This window comes from Molothrus aeneus, chromosome Z (assembly GCF_037042795.1).
Source record: "Molothrus aeneus isolate 106 chromosome Z, BPBGC_Maene_1.0, whole genome shotgun sequence".
Classification (NCBI taxonomy): Eukaryota; Metazoa; Chordata; class Aves; order Passeriformes; family Icteridae; genus Molothrus; species Molothrus aeneus.
Window position 1 is genome coordinate 32,716,657 of NC_089680.1, and position 23,122 is coordinate 32,739,778.

The following is a 23,122-nucleotide window of genomic DNA, read 5'->3' on the forward strand; positions in this document are numbered from 1 at the left end:
TTGTCATGGTTTCCTAAAGATTTCTGCTGCTGAAAATCTTCTCCTAATAGCAGAGTAAGTTGAAACATAAGGTTCGTTCTCCTGCCCAGCACCTTGGGAGATCTGCAGGAGGAAATTTATTTCCCCCACTTTACAACAGTGTTTTTATGTGTCCCCTGGCACACCCATACCTTGCTCTGTCACTCAGCTCTAAGTCAAACTGTGCTCAGTGAGTCAGGCTATTGCTTTTTGCAAAGTCTGACCATTCATGGGCCATTCCGTCAGTGCTTGTGGCCAGGAGATGGTCAAAACACCCCAAGTAATACTTGGAGGGCACCTACTCTTATTCAGCCATTCTGGGAAAAGATTAGAGGAGTGCAGAAATTGTCCTCAGTCAAAGGTTCTATTAGTTAAAGCAAATCTCTGTTTAGGAGATCAGGTTTGTCATCTTTAATAAAGTCTACTTGGGCTATGTATTCAGGGAAAACATGAGCCACACAATGCCTACCAGGGCATGCTTTGCTTAATTGGTGTACAAAATAATATGCATTATATTTAAATACTCAAAAGCAGTTACATTTCCAAGTTAGTGCTATGTCCCATTTTGCAGAAAATGCCAACCCTTCAAGTACTCAACTTTTAATCTCTGTTTACAGTAAGAAACTTCGAACAGAAACTTTGTGTTCCAGACAGCATTTGTTGAGACTGCGCTGTCAGCCATCTGGGATAAACCTGGGTTCTGCTCCCAGCCATTAGCTGCCTGAGATAACTACAGAATCCCTGCCTTTTGAGGCCCAGATGAATGAGTTTGCTGCAGTCCTTGGTGGATGCTCAAGGTTGCAGGGATGCTTCTGGATAAGGAAGTGCTTGGTACTATCACTAATACCAGCTTGGTTAATTGAATGCAAACTTTGCTTCTGCTCCCTTCCCAGTGGAAGGAGCCTAGCTGTTTCCCAACAGGACAGTGTCTTCTGTTAACCCATCAATGTGTCATTGCAATAGCAAGCTGTGAAGTTTCAGTTAAAAAAGAAAAACTTACCCTGAAATACTGTGAGTTAGAATTTCTTCACTTAAATCCATGAAGACCTTCCAGGTGATGAAGGCCTGATCCTTTGACATGCCACTGTCACCAGCTAACTATTTTCCAAGTAGCTGCATGCCAGCATTTATGCCATGTAAGACCCAGCACTGTGCTTGTGGGAGCCGTGGAGGTCACCTTACAACTGCCTCTAGTAGTGGCCCCCTCTTCTGGTGCATTAAAAGTGAGACCCTCAAAAGTGAGACTTGAAGTGTTATGGCAAATTCCACAGCCACCTAACAGCTATTGCTGAGCTGTAAAACCAGCCTCAAGGCTGGTGAACTTGCTTGTTCTTATCCCATAAGTGAACCATCCTCATTGCCAGGTTCAGAGAGACGATTCCATGTTTGGACACACCAGCAGTTCCAGTGCAGTTGCTTGCTCAGTCACAGAGCTGACCAGTGCTGTGCTCTGTGAGGCCTTATTCCCTTCTGGATTTTAGATATCTGTGTCCTTGTCCCAGTTTGATCACTGCAGTGTGGCCCAAGTGTCAAAATTCCTTTAAACCCCTCTGAAACGACAGTACTGTTTGCCAGCTACCCAACCTGTTACTCAAGACTAAGTCCCATAGATGGATTTCCCAGCCTGACTCAGGTACAGAGAACTGTTCTTGTCTTTGTACTTGTTCTCTCATGGAGATTTCCAACGTAGCTATTATTCATTTGCAAAAGACCTGTCGCCTATTCTAGCTGATGACAGAAATCTTCTAGCTTGATGGGAACTTTTGCTATCAATCCTAACACATTTTTGCATTTTAACTTGAGTTACATGTGCCTTATAGGTATTTTCTATTTGTGCAATACAGTTACCATCATCGGTGAAGAGCATGAAAACTCATGTCTTCTGAAAATATTTGCATTGCTGTCTCTATGACAGCTCTGATTCAAGGTACTTTCTAGTAGCATGCCTCAGTAATGCTTGTTTAGAAGATCCCCAATGCTTCCTCACTGAGGCTGAAATGTTCATGCACAACAGTCAGCACCTCATTCCCACAAGTATCTCTTTTGTGGGTGGGTTTTGGGTTTTTTGGGTTACTGATGTCCCTGCTGAGTGAGCTGGACACTGAATATTTATGTTTCTCATTCCATAAGCAGTTTAGGACTTATATTGACTATAAACATGTTTAGTTGTTCCATGTTATGCAAGAGAAAAGAACACAGAACAAAAGAAAAAATGCAAGAAATAGACGATAATGAAAGTTTTGGCTGGTAGGTTCAAATGGTAACAATTACCACCTCAAATAAAGCTTTCATAATTTCTTTTTAAAGAGGTGGGGAAAAGCAGCTTATAGCAAATCTACATATTACTCTGCTTCTTTAAGATACACAGAATGAAATTTCCCCCTTTCTCCCCCTGCAAGCAAAACTCTGACTGTGCAAAATGCTCTGGAGCAAAAGGGCTCCAGACTGGTAATGACAGAGCTACAGTTTTGAAGCAGCAGCTTCTGAACAAAGGACAGCAAGCCCTCCTGGGTTGCTTCTGGACAGACAGCAAGTGCAGTTGGCAGGGTGTAGCAGTGAGGCTGTGCAGCAGGGACTAGATGCAGGATGCTCGCATGAAATACTACTTGAGGCACTCAGCTACATACTTTTACCCCATACTTTCTCACTAAGTCAAAGAGAGCTGTACCTTACACTGATGGATTTCTGGTTCTCATTGCTGCAGATTCCTGAGAAACAAAACTGCTGGAATTATAAAAATAACCATATATATTCAGATGTGAAGAAATAAGTAGATTTAATGTTAAAATTTCCATCCATAAGTAAGGGCTATGATCTTTCTCCTGCAGGCAAGTACAAGGTCATTTTGCTTCCAATTTCTTTTGTTTTGTTTAGAGACAATTCCACTGAACATTTAATAAAATATAAGCCAGACTCAGAGAATTTCAAAGGCCTTGTTCCCTCTCTGCAAGTATCTGCATGACCATATTTAATTCAACAGGAGGAAATCCATACACACAGATTATATTTACACATACCTTGTCAAGTGTAGCTCTTCCTCTCCCCTTAGCACCTGGATGCATGGTATTGTTTGTGAAGGTCCTTAGTTGTGCCCTCCTTCTTGATCTACTGAGAAAAAAATCCTTCTTCTTCAAGAATTACCACAGTCACAGAAATGCAAGTTCTCTTCCAAGAAAATGTCTATGTTGCTATTCTCAACCTAATGGAAGCAAAAGCACCTGACACACTGCTGGATCCATGCAGCGAGATGAGGCTTGGATGAGAGCAGATGAGAATTCCCAAAGCAGGGAACAAGGTTGGAAACTACTTCCAAGTTAAAAGAAAGAAAAAACCCCAAACTCAGCTCAGAATTCCATTACCATCATAGGAACATCATAGGATCGGATGGCAGCAGAAAACAGGGAGCACTGATGGCTAATACTGGTATCAAACCTCTAGAGTGGTGAAGGTAAAAGACAGAAAGGACATGGGGTTTGCAGACTGTCAGGACTTCAGCTGTCTTCATGAAACACACCCCCAGTGCTGACCTTGGGAAGCCTCTAGCAATCAAGACTGGACTTTTGGGCCAAGCCAGGTGTGCTCAATGTCAGCATGATGTGAGCTCCTAAGGAAAGTGAGATCCTTTCAGGTGGTTTGTCATTCCCTATGCAAATCATTCTCACCTATTTTACAACTACACAAGGGTTCCACACTAGGGAATCTTTTTGAAATCTGTGCTTCCCTCACCCACCCCAAATTTACAACACCTTTGTTACTTTCCTTCAATGGCTTTATCTGAAAATACTAAGGAATGCCAGATATATCGTTTCATCTGAGCTCTGCTTATGCAAGACCCAGCAATAAGGGGGAAAGTAGGTATATTGTGTTTCTTTGGTCCTATGATGAGCTGCCAGCAGTGCAGAAGCAGAACTGGCCACTGCAGGTCCCTGAGAGGTTGTGGCGGGCAAGCTATGAGACCCCTTATGGTGTGAAAACCCCCTTATGTCTATAGTATCTAGAGGTATTGTGACATTTAGACTCACACCTGCTTTCTGGCTAGGCATGGCCAGAAGAGTGGACACGAGCTGAACTGATCTGGGATCTAACGCAAAACTCCAAAATGTTTAACAAAATTTCAAATTTCAAAATGTTTAACAAAACAGGGAAAATTCATCCATCTTGTCTGAAGTAAGTGGAGTAAAATGAGGAACTAAGGCTGCTAAGCAAAACCACAGATTTCAAATAATGTGTATATAATTTTATATCATCCCATGATATGGTCTCTGCTTAGCACTGTTCAGAGGTAGTGCACAAATGCAGCATTACTAAGAAAATGTAAACAAGACAGTTTGAACATTGCTTAGCAGAGTCAGGTCCATTTTCTGAAAAAGAAACCCCAGTGTATAGGTGTGCACTTAACTGGCATGTTCAGTTACTGAAACTGAACTACACACATTGGGATGGAGTTTCTTGATGGTATTTTTTAATTGTCTTCTGACATCCAGATCTAATCTCTAATTAGATCTGTCTTTGGCCTTAAGGTTTTTGCAACTAACCAAGTTAAGTGCTTTTACTGATAAAAATACAGCTCTGCAAAGAATTAAGGTCTGCAACAGTTTTCCATTCCTCTCTCCATGCAGTATTTCTGAAAAATGGCTTTGATTTTGACTTTTGAATGCAGTGCTCACAGAGTGCTGTTCAGCAGCCACTTCAGTACAGAATATATGAGATGACAGAATGAAATGAGGTTTAGCCTCTTATTGAAGGCAAACCTGAAGTTAATCCCCAACTGGTAGAAAAATGAGCAGAAATCAGAAACCTTTCACATTTGACAACTGAAAAGACATATCCCAAAACATTAATCTTTAATTGATGCATTATTAATTCTAAGGTTTTCTTTAAAGGAATTATCTTGGGAATGCCATCAATAGCATTAAATGATACTTATTTGAGTAACAACTGGTTTAGCCCTTTATTTATTTATTTATTTATTTGTATTTTACCTGAAAATGTATTTTCTTAGAGATGTTATAACCGCATTTCTGCATTATCAGTTCCATTTTTTTCTCCTCTTTCCTGGATATATTGGCCAGGAAAAGGAACTTCCAGTCATCTATAATGGACAGTTTAATTCACATGTTTTACTTTGTCCACATAGAAAAATGCAATTTCTGGATCATTGAGGCATATGGATTATGAACAATACACTCCAAAAACTAGCTATCCAGACGGGGATATACTTACAAAAATTTTTTATGTCAAAGTCAGGATTTCACAACATAACACACTAATGCAAAATCCAGTAGCACCTGAAAGATTAAGGTAGCTGCTGCTATCACTTGCACAAACTTGAAGAAGATTAAAGGAAAAAAAAAAGAGTAATACATTCTCCAGAGAATAGCAAGTGTATTTCAAAATAAAGAACTGTGGGTTTAATTTCTTTTTTCTCCTTTCTTTTTTTTTTTTTTTGTTCTATTTCTGTATTTCTGTGAGGCTTATGGTAATTCTTTTGTTATTTTTTTTGTTTTTCTTGTTTCTTTTTTTTTTTTTCCCAAGACTGTAGTTGCCACGTAAATTTATACACAAAGTAACTGCTCTCCCCTCCAGTGCAAGTTCACGGTCATGTTTTCAGGCTATAGTACTGAACACTGTTTTCTTGTATACATATTCCCATAGTTTCATTAAAGATAGATACAATGTACAGTACTTGTCTCTGGGACAGTAATGTTTCAAATGGCAAAACCTTTATGTTAAAACAGAAGTGAAGAGGCTACAGTAGGTATAGCCACCTAAGTATGAACTTTAGATCACAATTTCTAAACACCTGCCTACTGTACATAAGCATTAAAAATAGTCTTAGACATAGGATTTTATTTATATGTGCACGTATGTCCACCTCATCCCATATTTATGTTTGGCAACTATTTGGGAATTCAAAGGTGCAGCCCTCAGTAATTGTATTGTTTAAAAAAAAAAGAAATGAAGCTTATCTATTCTATGAGAAAAAGAAATTCTCAAATATCAATTTCCAATTTTAAATTTAATTTCAATAGGAAAATATTAAAAATGTGCACATCTAAATTTTTCCATGTTCTGTATATACATATGTGTGTGTACTTATACATATAAATGCTCATGTACCACACATATTCACAAAATTTAAGTGGAAATATTTTGTCCACTATTTTTCCCACACATATGACATCATATCTTTAAAAATGTCAATAATAATATCATTAAAAATAATATTACATTTATTCCATCATTATGTTTTTTTTATTCTTTCTTCATCCTTATTATGTCCACTGAGCATTAACAGGCCGAATTCTCCTTGCACTTCCACGGATGTTATGCCAACGGAATGTTGCTGACATCACATCAAGGACACATCTGGTTTACAGCAGCACAAGTGACAGGAGAATCAGGCCCAAATATCCCCAGGAAAATTAAAAACTGGCTGTATCTGCTCATATGGACCTGATGAAGATATACACACTACTGTCTAAAATCCCCTGAATGATTAACATGTAGCTCACCACAAAATTTTCAACCAGTAGCACAATGAAACAAGCTCCCCCCACCCCTTTAATAAATGTGAGAAAATACCCTAAAAAATATGGAGAAAGCGTAAACATTGTGTATATTACATACCATATAATACATGACAGTTTCAACATTTAACCTAAGCCACTTCCCTGACTAGTCAGGGGAGACCTGATAAATTACCAGTTAAGGGAAAAGAAAAAGTTATTTTAGAAGTAAAGCATGTCTTTCCAATATAAATGACAACCTGCGTGTATTATATGGTACATACACACAGTACATACATGAAAACAAACTTATCTTTTCTAGTTTTGAATATCAGAATCTAAGTGAAGAAAACTGTGTTCTACAAATTGAATAAGCAGCTAGATTTCATGTTTAACATTCAAATTAATTTGGGGAGCAAACAAAGGTTCGTGCATCTTTCAACTCTGAGGTTTGACATTCATTCATACATTTTAAAAAAGCCCTCTTCAGCATTACAAGCAATTTATGGCAAGAATGCACTGTGATGCAAGACACATGACAATTGGCTTACCTTTCAAGGAGTTGGGTTTTTAAAATAAATCTATTATATAAAGAAATATGTGTTTGCCAAAAGTCTGTTAAAATTACATCAAAACAACTTTAAAACCTGCTCACTAAGGATAATTCAATTCAATGTCTTGTTTTTAAACACTTAGTTAACAGTTCAGAATATTGCCTGGTGTAGTTTGGATAAAGATGTGATATGAAGACCCATAAAAGAGTAAACATGTCTTCAGTTCAATTTGCTATGACAACAAAACTTCAAGAAAAAACTTCTAGCCTTTTTGGCCAGACACGTTCAGTGTACAAACAATCCCTTGCGGTACCTCTGTGCTCTTAATGAATCTGTAACAGAACAGTGCTCCCCATAAGCCATTACTCACAGAACCTCTACTTCATGTCACATTCTGAAAAAGTCTCTTGCAGAACAGATTAACAGCAAATTGAACATTCAATATAAGTATCAAGGCCAGAAACAAAAAACCGGCCATTCCTTGTTATGTGTGCAGGTCAAATTTAAAATGTTAAGTTTACATTTAAAATTCTCAGGGCAGTTTGGGCTTTTTATTTTTCCCTTGGGACTCACCTTCTATCACTGGTTGGCTTCAAAATTTAGTTAAGTGGAAGATACTATCTCACTGTAAGTACATGGAATTCATATGAAAAACTAAACCGTACATTGGACAATATTGTAGAACACCAAAGTAAGCTCCATAAAGAAATACGGTATCTTCCAGTATATATGTATAGCTCCAAAAAAAACCAAAAAACCAACCAGCCAACCAACCCCAAAAAAAACAAAAAAGAAGAAGTTTATACAAGCAATTATAGTAAATTTCTTTCAATTAAAGATGCAACTCTCTCTCATTCCTGGCAAGAATAAATTTGTTCTGGCACTGCTTCTCCACAGTGCAACATATCCTGAGAAATTATTAAGAACAAAATACAGGGCTGTCATCACTAAGTTCTTGCACAAAACACAGTATTTAAATATCTTAAATAAAACAGCCAATAACCTATATTGTATCTGTCACAAAATGGGGTGTGTCCTGGGACACTGCTAATTCTTCCATCACTGATAATTAGAAAAGGATTGCATTCAATTATTGTAAATGTTTTTCAAAATATCTGTGGCCAATAATGTAAAAGGAGGTAATTTGTAATTCAAGTTTTTTTTGTTAGTTATTTTTTTCTTAAACTGGCTACAAGCTAAGTTCTAAATTTTACATTGAATTACAAGTCAAATTTAAAACAATCCCTCTCAGAGGAGCATTTTCTAATTTTGTGCAACTTTGATGCAGAGCCCAACACAGTCCTATGAAGAGAGACAGTGCATCTTTAAGCTGATTGGCACTGAAATCCCATTTTCTTTAACTGCACTCTATTAGCTTGGCCAAGTTATCTCGTAATTCTGTTAGTTCAAATATTTTTCCATCAAGAATTTCTAAAAGTGTCTTCAAGTTATTGCGAAAAGCTTCTTGCTCATTCTGACTTTTCTCCAGACGTTGCTCTAGATCAGACAGCTGTCCTTCCAGGTCTTTGTTTCGAATTTCTACTTCCTTCAGAGAAAATACACAACATGTTAATGCGTTGTCTGCAAACACAAAGCAGTCTAATGTCCTCTTGGTGCTCATGTACTATTTTTGTCAACTGCTTTTTAAAATAGTATGTAAACCTTTCCAGTTTTCAGTATGTCAAAACCAGAACCTGAATTGTTACTAAGATTGCATATGTATTGCCACTTCCTCCATTTCTCCATAATTATCTGAAGGACTGAAACTTTTGGAGAGGAACAAACTCAACCAGTGAACAAATGATACACTTATTCAAGTGTGTTATCACTTCTATCATTCAGAAATGTACTGCCTAATGAAAACACCTTCTCAGAGTTTACTTACATTCAAGTATGCCCTGATTTAGACTACATTATTTGGTCAAGGACATGGTTCTCCATCAAAAGTTCTCATGCAAAAACCCATCCAGAACGCTGCTTTAGAGACAGAGGAGCACCACTTTATTTCCATCCTGTATATGGGCTTTGCACTCTGAAAATTAAGACAGGAACATGGCTGGGCCCAAGCAGAGGTCAAGGTGACTGTGACAAATGTAAACCAGGAGGTGCAAGCTGGTGCAAGGCACCACATGGTGCCTTGCTGCACAGCACCCACCTGTGGAGCAGGGACACTGGGAGAGCCACCACTGCTGCACAGATCTGCCCTTCCCATGCAGTGCGGGAAAGATGGAGCAGCAGCATGTGGGACACAGCCCAGGGGGTCTGACCCTGAGCAAGCTCAGCTCTCACTCACAAGGAGAAGCCCTTGGCATCCACCCCTGGGACTCCTCACAGCTCCAGCTTGCACCTGTTGGGAGACAGTGCCAACTGCTCTGCCCTGTGCAAGACAGGTGCCCTCTCTTCAATCAAATCACAAATGAACCAGTCACCTAGGTCTGGAATAGCATATTGTTCTTTGTTCGATTCATTGCCCACCTAATAAATTTATGCTAAGTTTTGTAATTTCAGTTACAAAAATCATTTTCAAAGGCAGCACAGAGGCAGTGTGTTTAGTATACCATACACCCTGTAGAGCATCTCTGGAAAAGTGCATAGTGAATTCATAGTATGTATGGTAACATGTTTTTCAACACCTCCTCCCTTTACAGTGGTTTTGTGCCACAAAGCTTTAACAGGCCTCCTCTGACATTTTACTACAACTACTTTTACAAATAGGAAGGGAGATCTGGCAGCAGACAATGATCACAGCATGAGCAACTCCTCTTTCAGCCCTCCAACTCTCTCACTGGTTTTGGTGTGATTCTTCTGTCTCCCTCAAGGCTAAGAAATATATTCATGTTTACATTGGACAGATCTCAGCTACCCACAGAAAACAACCTGACCTATACAGAAAATATATTGGGTCATTCAAGAGTAACAGGTATGTAATGCCAGCCCTGTATCAAAGCCTGAGAAAGGTACCCACTTGCAAGGGGTCTGGCAGCAATATTGATTGGGTGCTGCATCCCTGGCCAAAGGGGGGATGGGGTGACATGGCCAATGCTCAGTTTCAGCTCCCAGCCTCTGCAGCAGCCCAGAGCTCTGGCCCCCCAGCAGTGCTGCAGGACATTCACTGCCTCATAGCTGTGGCTGCTTGCAGAGCCAAGGGTTACCTCCCAGCCAAGCTGAAGGCCTCCCCTACTTCTTGTTTGCAAATGAGCAAGTAAAAAACTATGGAGTTTTGGGCACCAGTCTTGAACAGCCAGCACACCTGAGAACAGGAATTACCCCTTACTGCCAGGCTTAAGAGAAGAATTAATTTGTGTAGCACTGAACAATTTAGTTGCCAAAGCACTAAAAGAAGCTAACTGGATAGCGCACTTGTAGAAATTATACAAATAAAATGCATACATGCTTATATATTAAATGGCTACTCCACTGCAGTTACAAATGAAGACAACTGGTTATAACCCAGTAATACCATGTAAAGACTCTTCTTCATTTGGTCTACTCCTGCCTTCCAGGCCAAGCACTTACAAGTACTACCTGGTGTAGTGATTGCACATGTTCAATACCCTCTGAGGGCCAAGTGATTACAGTATAGGGCATAAAAGTGAAATCCAAGGTCCTCTCAGCTTTGCCAGAGTGACACAGCCCTTTCTTTAGCTCACAGAAAACTGATTGCTGTTTTTCAGTATTTGCCCATCCTGTCATTGCTCCTCTCCTAGTCACCAAATCTGTGTGCTCTAGGAAGTCTTCTTGCCACTGCTCTAACCTCAATGATAATTAAATCCTGCAAGCAGGCAAGCCAGTGATGAAATAGATCACTTTGGGACAAATCTATAGATACTTATATGGCTTTACATTGTAATATCTGGGCTTGACTAGAGCATTCTGTTGGCCTGTATCTAGCACTGAAGAACACCCTTCAGGCCCTTCTCACACATTTTTAATAAAATATGCCTGAAGATATTGCTTTTAATTTCTGGAAAATGGTACTTCTTAAATTTACATTTGACCCTTATGCATATTTACCCTAAATTAGTATTAATGCTTTCTGCAATGTTATTGCATTGTAAGTTCATGTCCAGCTCATGTGCAGTTTCCTGTTTCAAATCAGTCAACCACAAAACTTGCTTCTTGATTGGAAGAAGAGGATTACATGTAATGTAATCTATTCCCCTAACTGTGCCATTTCCCTTTACTGGCAGCTGATCTCATCCAACAACAAATTTACTCTTTGATACATTCAGGCCCTTTTTAGAATGTATTTTGCACTTGGATTTTTTACCTTTGGTTTTATAAGCTCTTCTTTCATCAGATGTAATAATTTCTCATACTGTTTTGTCTTACAGAAAAATTAAATCATTACTAGTTATGTTTATTGTTCACACTGTAACAATCTTTTGCAGAATTCAGTGCAAGGATTGAAATAAAATATTCAAATGATACACAACAGCAACATTTAGGAATCAGCCATATTAATAAAGATATTCTGACCTACTGTGAGAGTCATGCTCATCATGACTCATTCATATGACTTCTCTACATTACAAATGGAATTAGGACCCCGATACTTAACCTTCATGATAACATATTGTTCTTCATTAGAGTTTTCCAATGATTGATATCTAATCAATTCCTGATGTGCATCTGTCAGAAATGCAGTACACCTTGAAATACTAATTTCTTTGTATAGCATTTTTCATAGAGGATTTTTACCAAAATTTTTTAAAGTTACATAATCCACTTGCAAAGCACAAGAGGGGAAAAAAAAGCACAAGAACAAAGAGTGAGAGAAACAGATACAAACCCTGGAGAGAATCAGTCTGAAAATAAATGATGAGTCAGGTAAGTGAACATACATGAGACAGTGTGAAGCTACAGCAGAGAATGTGACAGATGTAGGATGAAGTGGCTCAGAAAACACCAGTATAATCAAAGCAGGACAATTACAGCAAAGCACAGACTCAAGATCTTTTTCCTGGGCAGGATCAGGACAGTAATTAAGTTTAAGCTTAATAAAGGCACCTTTTAACTCAGATCCTAAGTGATCCTTTAAATTTACTTGAATAAAACCATACAGAGCCATTTCCAGAAACACATCACTTACAATGTGTCACATGGACATATATACAAAATATATCCATTTGGTGATTAAACAATCACAGAATCATAAAATGGATTAGGTTAGAAGGACCCTTAAAACAACACAACAAAGGGTTTCAAACCTTTGTCATGGGCAGGAACCCTCTCCTCTAGATAAGGTTGCTCAAAGTGCCATCCAACCAAGCCTTGGACATTTCCAGGGATGGGGCATCCATAACTTTTTCGGGTAACCTGAAGCAGTGCTTCACCACCATCACAACTAGAATTTCTTCCTAGCATCTAATCTGAACCCACAGTCTTTCAGTTTGAAGACATTACTCCTTGTCCTATCACTGCAGTTCCTGATGAAGAGTCCCTCCCTGGCTCCCTGTAGGCCACTGTCAGATACTCTAAAGTTGCTGACAGTAACCTCTCCATGCAACCTTCTCTTCTCCAGGCTGAACAGCCCAAATTTTCTCAGCCTCTCTTCATGGGGGAGGTGCTCCAGTCCTCTTATCAGGCCTTATCGTGGCCTCCTCTGTACTCACTCCAGCAGGTCCATCTGTGCTGGGAGCCCAGAGCTGCAGGTGGGGTCTCAGCAGGGCAGGGCAGAGGGGCAGAATCCCCTCCCTGGCCCTGCTGCCCACCCTGCTCTGGATGCAGCCCAGGACACGTGTGGCTCTCTGGGCTGTGAGCACACACTGCTGGTTAGTGTTGAATTTTTCATCTACCATCACCACCAAGTCCTTCTGGGCAGGGCTGCCCTCAATCACTTATACATAAATATACCAAAATGGAACTACTGACTTTATAAGGTAAAATTTTAATAAAAATTTACCATTTTCTAATCTTTCATCTCTTACTAGTCTCATAATTCTGCTTGCTAAGGATAATTCTGGCTCACTGCTACTTTTCATGTGATCTTACAATGAAACTACTGCATTTGCTATTGCTAGAACAATTTCCAACTCTCTTTACAATTACAATGTTATATTACAATGTCTCTTTTTAGTCTCACATAAATGCCTTTTCAGATGAAAACTTGTAGATTTAGCCTAAAACCAGCAACAGTTTTTGGAACAGGGAAGGTCAGTGTACTCAAAACACTCTTTAAACACTGTTCAAAGTAATAACATACTTTGTACAAACAAGTTGATGTAAGAATGGGGAAAATGAATGAGCTCATTTTGATCTTTAGTGTTTTATTCTGCAGGTTAAAATTTGATTCATGGAGGTTCCAATTCATGTCACACATTTCAAAGAATAGCTGCCTAATGATTTCTAAGCTATGGCTGTGACTTGATGGGGCTTGCTTTCAGCATGCTAAGCCATAGAACCAAGAGAATTCCCTTTCAGCACTTTAGGGTTGGAGTTATTTAATGCCTGAGTTTCCAGTTCTTTCAAAACTCAGAAAGCTGAACCCAGAGTGTAATCCACATAAGCTTTTGGTCATTCCAGAGGCAGGTGTGACAAGGAATGTGGCTATGCAGGCTGGTCAGTGCAGCAACAGACTGGAAAGAGCTCAGATGGAGCACGGGAGGATATAATGAGAGAACATGAATTCCAGCAGCCTCAGCTATCTGGCATTACACACAGTAAGAAACAACTGCTAAGAAACAATAAAAACATAATGTTTCTAAATAATTCCAAGAAAATGTAGAAAGTGTGGTTTTAAAGCCTGTACTACACAAGAGCATTTTAACCCTTACCTTCTCAGGACATATTAAAAAACTGAACACAAACTCCTCCCAGGCTGATGATACACAGACAGACCATTTCAGTGGCATGCAAAAACTATGGGAAGACAGTGCTATGAAAATGGACCAGAACTGTCCAGGACATGTATCAGGGAAGGAAGTTTGCTAACCTGTGAGTACCGTGGACATGTAAAAACAATGTGGATGTGTTTCGTCAGATAAAAATAGCAATTTAGAGCAGGTAGAAATTTTGATACAAATCCCTAAGGGTCATCCCAACCCAGCACTTTCAGGGCAGTCTAACCTACACATTCATCTGGCACATTCAGTAAATATAGCACAAGTTGCACATGTGAACTGCTCATTTGCTGATAAATTAAGATGATGCACTTTCTCTAAATTAAGATGATGCACTACAGCTCACCTGTAACTTCTGGGTCAGAGAATCCCTCTGCGCCTGGAGCTCTCTGGCATTTTCAATTTCTTGTTTCAATCCTTCTATTTCCTAAGGGAGAAGAAACAACCCTGCTAGCAATGTGTTACCTGGCTTGGCCTCAGTGCTGGTAATCTGGCTCCTGCTTCTTCTTCCGAGAAAGTCATTGCAACAATACCAAAACTGCCAGTTGGCTACTGCCCATCAGAGAACATGACGTGTAAGCCCTGCTTCCAATACTTCCAAATCACAGCCCCAAAACAGCAGCTCCAGTGTCAATGAACAACAATAGACAAAAGCATTTTCATTTGTAAAAGTCCAAGTTTTCTTTTCCCCCTGAAGAGACACGAAATAATTTTTGCCCAAAAAATTAAGAAAACAAATTTTTAAATTAATTAATTAATTAATTTTTAAAATGTAATTAAAAAACAAATTAATACTTTAAATTCTATCAGAATCTACTCTTCCCCATTTTTTCAAGAAAAAAAAATCCAATTTTCAAATGTAAACTGCTTATTATGTCACCAGCAGCAGGGCTGAACATCAAAAAACTGCGTGTTTTGATTGACTTCTGTAAAAAGAGAATCTAAAAGAAATGGCATCTTTAATTTAGCAATTAGAAAACAATAAGGTATAAAATAAACATAGATGAAATAATGAACAGAAGAGAAACCTGTTCTTAGTTTACTTCCAGAGACAAGAATAGAAACAGTGAACAAAACTAAAAGGTATCAAACTTAAAACTAGTAAGTACTCTTGTCCAGATAGGCATATTCACCTCCCAGAACTCCTTTTGGCAGGATTTTTTTGCAGCCAACAACACAGCATAATCAAAAGAAATGGGCAACAAAATGGGAAACATTACCAAGCTGAGCCTAATCTATTAAATGGGAAGGAGTTTGGAAAAGGCTTCATTCCATTTTGAGAGTATATTCTGTAATGACTGTGCCTCTCCTGCATCCTCCTTGGAAACACCTCACAGCACTGAGGGAAGGCTTGGCAAGACACACTGCCCCTCCAAGTACACACGCCAGTGCCCACAGTCTCTTACACGGGGCAAATAATTCTTCCTGTGCAGCTGCTTCCATCTCCTTTTTCCATCCATAAAGGGGTGATTCTTGATCCTTCTGTGGCACAGATATGCTTTCCTCTAGGACATATGCCAATGCAGGTGTTACTCCAATTCCTTTTATTTACTTGCTGCTGATCCAGGCCAAGGCACATGGCACAGTAAATACCAAGTTTCATGCTGGGGGTTTGGCATGTTTTTAAGGAAATTGATCTTATGGAACTGATTTTATGGACCATAAAGGTCAGCTCTATTAACAGAGCCTGAAAAAGAGACTGGCTGGACAAAGGCATTGACCTATTACTTGTCTCAAACCCTATTCTCCAGAAAAACAGAAAGCATGCCTACAAGAGCTTCCTTTCTTAGTGAATCTGGACTGCATCACTGTGATTATTGCTCTGTGGAAACCACTTATGACTTACTTTTGCAAACAGAAATGTTTGGCAAAAGCAAACAGGAAAACATGATAGTTTTTTTGTTGCTATCCAGATACCCAGCTCTATATTGGGCTAATGTAATTATATAAACAAAAAATACTAACAATTCCAAAAAGTTGAAAAAGAATTTACTTTGTAACATCAATAGCAAATAATTCAGTATCTAGCCATCACAAGCTTAATATTGAAAGGTTTTAGAAATTATGTAATAGAAAAGCCAAAAACAAATGTTAGCAGATACCTCTTCTTTTTTCTTCAGTGTAGACTCTAATTCCTGTATTGTCTGGTTTAATTCTGTCTTATGAGTGTGGACTGCATTGGCTTGACTGCTCACACACTCCAGCTCAGTCACCTGTTGAAATAAGTAGAAGAAACACATACAGAATTAATTTCAATATATTCAAGGTACTATTATTTCTTTGCACCAAAGCTGCCTTTGAAATACACCCTAACTTCTGGATGACTTCTGTTGATTAAAATGGTGAAGGTGTTCTTATAAAGTTGGCATAATGTTCCATTATATATCATTATGTAAGTTGTTGCTATGAATTCCTGGAAACAAATTCATTTGTTATATGCTGAGAAGAACGCTAATTCTTATTTTGATAATTATACTAATTATCAAAAGTTTTAACAAAGTTCTGAATTACCACTTCAAACACAGTAATGCCTTGATGACTAAACACAGATCTGTCTGTCTAACTAACCTCTCCATCTGACACTTAATCTTCTACCACCCTACTAAGTCACAATGTTCACACACTTCCTAGAAAGCCAATTAACATTTCACAGCATCACTCGGCATCAACAGTGCAATAGCAGACACTCAGCCAGCAAAGTACAGCTGCCAGCTTCTAACTTTCCCTACTAATGGAGCTCATCTCTCAGTCACAAAGGCAACAGCTAATGTCACAATTTGGATCTGCTCAGTTCCCCTTTTATTAGCAGACAGCAAGCATGTTCCATCTGCCCTTGATTATGTTAAGATACCTGGCAGTGGTATGCACTTTTGTTTTATTTCATAATCAAAACGATGCTAATGTTCTGCCACTCACAGATAAAGTTTTAAAAAACAGCTGCTGCATCAAAGAAACAAAATCCATGCAGCTAGAGCCTATGCAGAAAAATCTCTGTTTATGTACCTCTCACATTTCAGGTCAGAATATTAGAGAACTTTCACACCACATGTCTGCCTGCATGTGTGCACTAAAACATTTTTGTTTAATAACTAAAACCTAATAATGAATTTCTCTCCATAAGTTATAAGCCTGTCAATCCTAATATAAAGTTTTCAACAGAGCTGCATGGCACGCCTACAAATCTGGCCATGAAACTCCTTTGAACAAAATGCTAGTTAATTCTGCAACAAAAACCTTTAACACTCAATTTAACATTCTTAGAGAGGCAGCCATAAGGCTGAGGGCAGATATTTTCCAAGACAATTTAATTTCTTAGGTAAAATAGTATCTCAGGGAATCAAGGTTGCTCCTTTCCAGCACCAATGTCCCCTAGCTAATAAAGCCACTGTGATACCAGCAATTTCAAACTCTGAACTATTTGTAGGCTCAAAAGGTAGATTACTGAATCAAGTCCGAGGGAAGCCAAGATGAAACACATGGAAATTTAAACAACTTCTCCTGTCTGAATCACAGACCACAAACCTCTCCTCTGCAATAGCCATGATGAATCTAGGCTCTTCTGCTGGAGACATTTCTGCACATGAGGTTTGTAATGGAGAGAACTGAGATTGGAACAAATTCTTGGCAGGGGGTAAAGGGAATGAGGGAGTAGGATATAGCTTGGTAAGGCAACATTCCCTTCCACTCTAAAGAACTTTCTTATTTGCTGGTATTGTCCCAAAAGGAATACCAGGCTCATGACAAGACAAAAAAAAAATTAAAAAAAGACTTATTTGCTTCATTTTATTACATGCCACTGAGCATTACAACTGAAGTCTTAGATGATTTTCTCAATTACACATATCTATCTGTATTTAGATTCTTATAATACTGTTACAGTGTTCACCACTGCAATTACACAAACAAGAACTGGAACACATCAATGAGGACAAACCTATGTCTGTACAGTGTCTGACCTAACATCTAGAGGGAGCAAGAATCAGAAAGGCACAGAGCAATTTAGACTGGAAAGGGACTGGTGGACATCTGGTCAAGGCCTCCTGGTCAAAACAGGGCAAATTTTGAGGTCACATTTGCTTGCTCAGGGTCTTGCCCAGTCAAGAATCCTCCACTATTCAAGCAGAACTGCGACAGTTCTGACATTGCAGGTTTATGAAGAGATCTAGCTCCTTCCTAAGTTTTGCTAGAACTGTCAAACTCATTCACCCCTTTCACCTTCAGCTCTTCTCATGTTTAACTTTTCAAACACTTCCAAGCTTTCCTGCTGAGATGTTGAATAGTAACTTCCAAGAAGACAATCTCTCTTCAAAAGCTGTTGCACTCAGCAAGACCCACCGGCCCTCAGCAAGCACCAGCACAGAATGCTCACTTACACAAAACCTCATCTGGAGAGATGAAAGTAAGCCCAATCCCCAAACCACCTCTGCCCTAGAACCTCATGCCTTGAAGCATGCCTGCAAAGGTCTCTCGTCCCGGGACTAAGGAAGCACCTGGACTCCCCCTGTTCTCCATATGGCTTCCTCTTGGCTGGTACACGTAGAGAGGATGTATGTATTGGTGCAAGCTGGGAATCCAAGGGGTGATGAATCGAAGTGTTGGATGAAATGTTATGTTCTAACTTGCATCTATTATTGCTAGTTAAACACACCTCCTGCAGCAGCCCTGCCAGGTGCACAGCTCATGTGAATACTCCGAAGTACACTCTGGTCCACGTTAACTCAACACATTTATTGAAATTGCTTAAGCAAACACAAATGATTATTCTTAAGCAGAGCAGGCCGTGCTCCCACAAACCTTCTTGCCAACAGAAGCAACTGCTCTCAGAGGGATAATTAATTGCCAGCACTAAAAGGGCTGTGATGTCTTACTCTAGCCCAGCTTTTCTCTGGGCAAACATCCATCTCTTACCGATTATGCAAGAAAATAATGTTCAACTGTTTTGTTTACTGTTGATTGAAAACTCAGTAAGTTGGAAAGAAAAAGAACAAACTCAATTAAAAAACTGGGTTATTTTAATCAGTCTTATTTAAATGCCCATTTCTACAGAGATCTGAAAAGATGTCAAATATTTTCAGGTTTTTATCTTCTTGAATGCACTTATAAAGATGAAAAACATACTGTGACCCTTTCAAAAAGATCTGTATAGTAAGATGGGCTGGAAAAGGATGTGATATAAAGAATATGCAATTGAAAACAGAAGTAACAAAAGATAAAGCTCTAGGCAAAAAATCTGCATAGCATATACTTGTCCTGTTTATTGTCTCAAATTGCACTTAATTTTCTCATGATCAGTGGTCCATAAATCATTACAAGTAACTGTTAATGCATTATGCACAGAAGGGGGCATAAAAGGAAGTTAAAGTGCTTTAGCCTGACCCTCCCAAAAGCCATTATCAGGGACACTCCTCATTCAGTGTTTCAGGTTTAAAAGCAAAGCTCAATCAGTCTTTCAAACCTTTGCACAGCAGTATCAAGCAATGTACCCGTGATTACACCTCATTTTGAGTACAGAATTCAGACTGAAACAACAATCTTTGAACAGTAACTGGCTAAACAAAGTCCTGCTATTGTGCTACCCTAAGACTGCACTGACTTGCATATCTGAAAACGTCAATAACTCTGGCTTTGTATTTGAGACTAAAAAAGAAAAAAGTTACTGTTCCTAGCCTCTGTTTCTTTATTTTACATTTATTATCCAGGTAAGGATTACGTGTAAGGAAAATATTCTGAAAAGGCTTTTTAGCGACTATTTAGTGTGCAAACTCTTCTAGGATGTGGAGGGTGTTATACTCAACTGCCTACTTCAGTGTGGAATACATCAGCCAAAGTAGGACAGCAAAGCAACTTCTTCTGGTAGACCCTAGACCCTCCTAGCAGTGGCCATTGTAGAGTTTTCTGGACATTTTAGTCTAGGTTCAACAACCAATAAATGCAGGAGGATTCCAGGAAGAGATTTTCATTGCAGCAGAGGGCAAGCACACTGGGCTGCTGGGAAGACTGGAGGAGTGAGGCTTCAGGCACATAATACAACAAGGAGTAACAGCCTTGGTGTGAACTTAAGACAGTGACTGCCTAAAGCTTCAGAAAACTGGAAAGACTATCAAGCAAATCCTGACCACAGAAAGTTACTTTGCAAGTGAAGACTTCAGGGAGACAGAAGAAAAGAAGTGGAATGGCACAAATATTTTGAGTGGTGACCTGCCCCAGGCAATTATTGACTAAATGATTCTGTGCTGTGTTTGCTCCAGCTGGATTAAGTTCTTCAAACCACTTTCTTGAGATGAATTATACAGTTCAGTACCAACAGATCATGCAATTCCTTCTCTCCTACATACAGAAATTATTCCAACTTCTACAGAAAGGCAAATCAAGACACATTAGACACAGAATCCATCTAGAATACAGAATTTGTCACACAACTGTAGAATAATTCAGGTTGGAGAAGACCCTTAAGATCATTGTGTCCAACAGTTAACCCAGCACTGCCAAGTCTACTACTAAGCCACATCTCCAAGTACCACATTTACATGTCTCTCAAATACCTCCAAGGATAGTGACTACACCACTTCCCTGGACATCCTGTTCCAATGCTTGACAGCCCTTTCTGTGAAGAATTTTTTCCTACTAACTAAACTGGCATAACTCAAGGACATTTCCTCTGGTCCTCTTGCTTGTTACTTGGGTGAAGAGACCAACCCCCACCTACAGCCTCCTTTCAGGCAGTTGTAGAGAATGATTAAGGCCCCTCTGAGTCTCCTTTTCTCCAGGCTAAACACCCACAACTTCCTCAGTTGCTCCTCACAGGACTTGTGCTCCAGACCCTTCACCAACTCCACTGCCTTTCTTTGGACTCATTCCAGCACCAAAATGACCCTCCTGACCTGAGGGGCTCAGCATTCAAGGTGTGGCCTCAGCAGTGCCCAGCACAGGGGGCCAATCCCTGCCCTGGCCCTGCTGGCCACAGCATTGCTGATCCAGGCCAGGATGCCATTGGCCTTCTTGGCCACCTGGGCACAGCCTGGCTCATGTTCAGCTGCTGTCACCAGCACCCCCAGGTCCTTTCCAGCCACTCTGCCCCAGCCTGTGCAGCTGCCTGGGGTTGGTGTGACCCCAGGGCAGGATCCAGCACTGGGCCTTGTTGAACCTCACACCATTGGCCTCAGCCATGATCCAGCCTGTCCAGATTCCTCTGCAGAGCCTTCCTGCCCTCCAGCAGATCAGCACTCCCACCCAGCTTGGTGTCACCTGCAAACTGATTGAGGGTGCCCTCCATGAGATCATTGGTGAAGGTATTAAACAGGACTGGCCCCAGTACTGAGCCCTGGGGAACAGCACTGGTGACTGAACACCAGCTGGATGTAACTCCACTCACCACCACTCTCTGGGCCTGGCCATTCAAACCCATATTAGCAGCATATGCATATATTCAGGGTGGCTGTAGCCTTTTTTCTTTACCTGACACAACTAACTTGCTGTTTCTATATTGTATTTTTCTCCCTTTTATTTACTGTAGATGCAATATCCAAGATTTACTAGCCCAAGCTACAGTGCAGAACACATAGCGTGTTCTGAAGTCACACAGTGCTCATGCTAGACTGAATTGAAGTATTAATTACCTATTTTAACTGATTAAGTTACATCCCTAAAAGGATCGTAACTATGACTGTGACAGTATTGTTCCATCAATAATTGTAGATGAACTTCCCACAAATGAAAAAAGAGCCCTTTGCTTTCCATGAGGAGAAGAGAAATGCTGTTTCATGGGTCAGCAAAACTGTGGTTAACTGCAAAAAGTTTCACATAATTTATGCAGAGAAAATGTCTCAGTTCTTAATGGTAGACAGTACTATGAAGCACAACAGCATGCAACAAGCTAATAATAAAAATTATTCCAGCATAGCTTTTAAGAATAAAAAATTCTGGAAAGACTTTTGGTGTTAAGAAATGTGAAAATGCAGAAAACAAGAAAAATTGATTTTTAAGGGTGATTCTGAAGGAACAAAAAGCACACAATGGTATTATTCACATAAATCACTTCTGACAGGAAATTAATTACTGTAGTTTTCCAAGATTTACCCATATATAAAGCAATAACCTGGGGGTGAGTGTTGTGCACTACCAGCAATTTATTACTTTTTTCAACAGAAAAAACAGAAGATTTTGCTGAAAAAGGACACATTTCTGTCTTTGAGCAGTTGATACCTTAAGCGATGGAAATACCAAAATGTTTTCCACAGTAGATGAAATAGGAATAACCTATCATCTGCTTGATTTTTGTGAAGAAAGCAATGAAACTCTAGTAGGAATCTTTGAAAATATAATAAGTCTACCAGAATTGATGATTTGACCTTCAGCCATGCATTATTATTTGCAATTGATAAGGTAATACTAAATTCAAAGCATCTCCCTTTCCCTACAGTCTAATTAGCAAATACTTTTTCCAGTCACCTGGCCAGTTCATGAAACACATGCAATGCAAACACTGTACAGATATCATCCTTCAGTCCTGAGGATCTAAATCCAGTCATTTTCTTATTCTCCTGCAGAGCTTTGGAATTATAGTATGTATTTAATTATGCAAGCTTTAACTATGTAAACATCTTGTCACATGCCTCCACAAAGTATGTGTTTTACAATTTGTAGATACACTTTTCTTAGGATTTTCTAGAAATAAGATGGTGATGAGAGAGCATTTCTGTGAAAAATTATTTTATTAGCCAGAGTCAGAGTAGCCTAGTTGTTGGTTTGTTGGGGTTTTTTTTCCAAATTATTATCTTGTAAATGACACATTCAGAGAAAGTGAATTCCCAGAAAAAAAACAAAAAAACAAAAAAAACCCTAGCAAAACAGTCTTGGGTCCTAAATGCAAATCTTCTCAAAAAAAAAAAAAAAGGCAAATTCACATTTTGATTCCAGGAACATAACCTGATACAGCTGCTCTGTCTGAAAAGAACATTGTTCTTGTAAAGTGTAATTATCAGCCAAGGGTTGAATCTTCATAAGTGCTAGGTGGATTATCTGTATTAGGGATCATGGACACAAAGAGAGATTAAAATATGTGCTGGGTTTCACAATTTCTCTTCTAAGAAATGCTCTGATAGCCTAAGGCTGACAACACATACCATTTCAAAAATAAGAAAGCACTTATGATGGCTGAAATGGATATTCTAGGGACTAAAATGTACATCTGAAAAAGAAT

General features: G+C 39.3%; 1 protein-coding gene across 2 annotated transcripts in view; it reads right to left on the bottom strand.

The window, feature by feature from the left end:
• Positions 1-6,018: 6,018 nt before the first annotated feature.
• The window catches only part of HOMER1 (homer scaffold protein 1), an 88,572-nt gene continuing 71,468 nt past the window's right edge, over positions 6,019-23,122 (bottom strand). For both annotated transcript variants that reach the window (XM_066569826.1, XM_066569825.1), the window contains exons 7-9: positions 16,026-16,136; positions 14,270-14,350; positions 6,019-8,627 (exon numbers count right to left, since the gene is read on the bottom strand). In XM_066569826.1, the coding sequence (XP_066425923.1) occupies positions 8,439-8,627; positions 14,270-14,350; positions 16,026-16,136 (381 nt within the window). In that variant the 3' untranslated portion in view covers positions 6,019-8,438. The remainder of the gene's footprint in view (positions 8,628-14,269; positions 14,351-16,025; positions 16,137-23,122) is intronic.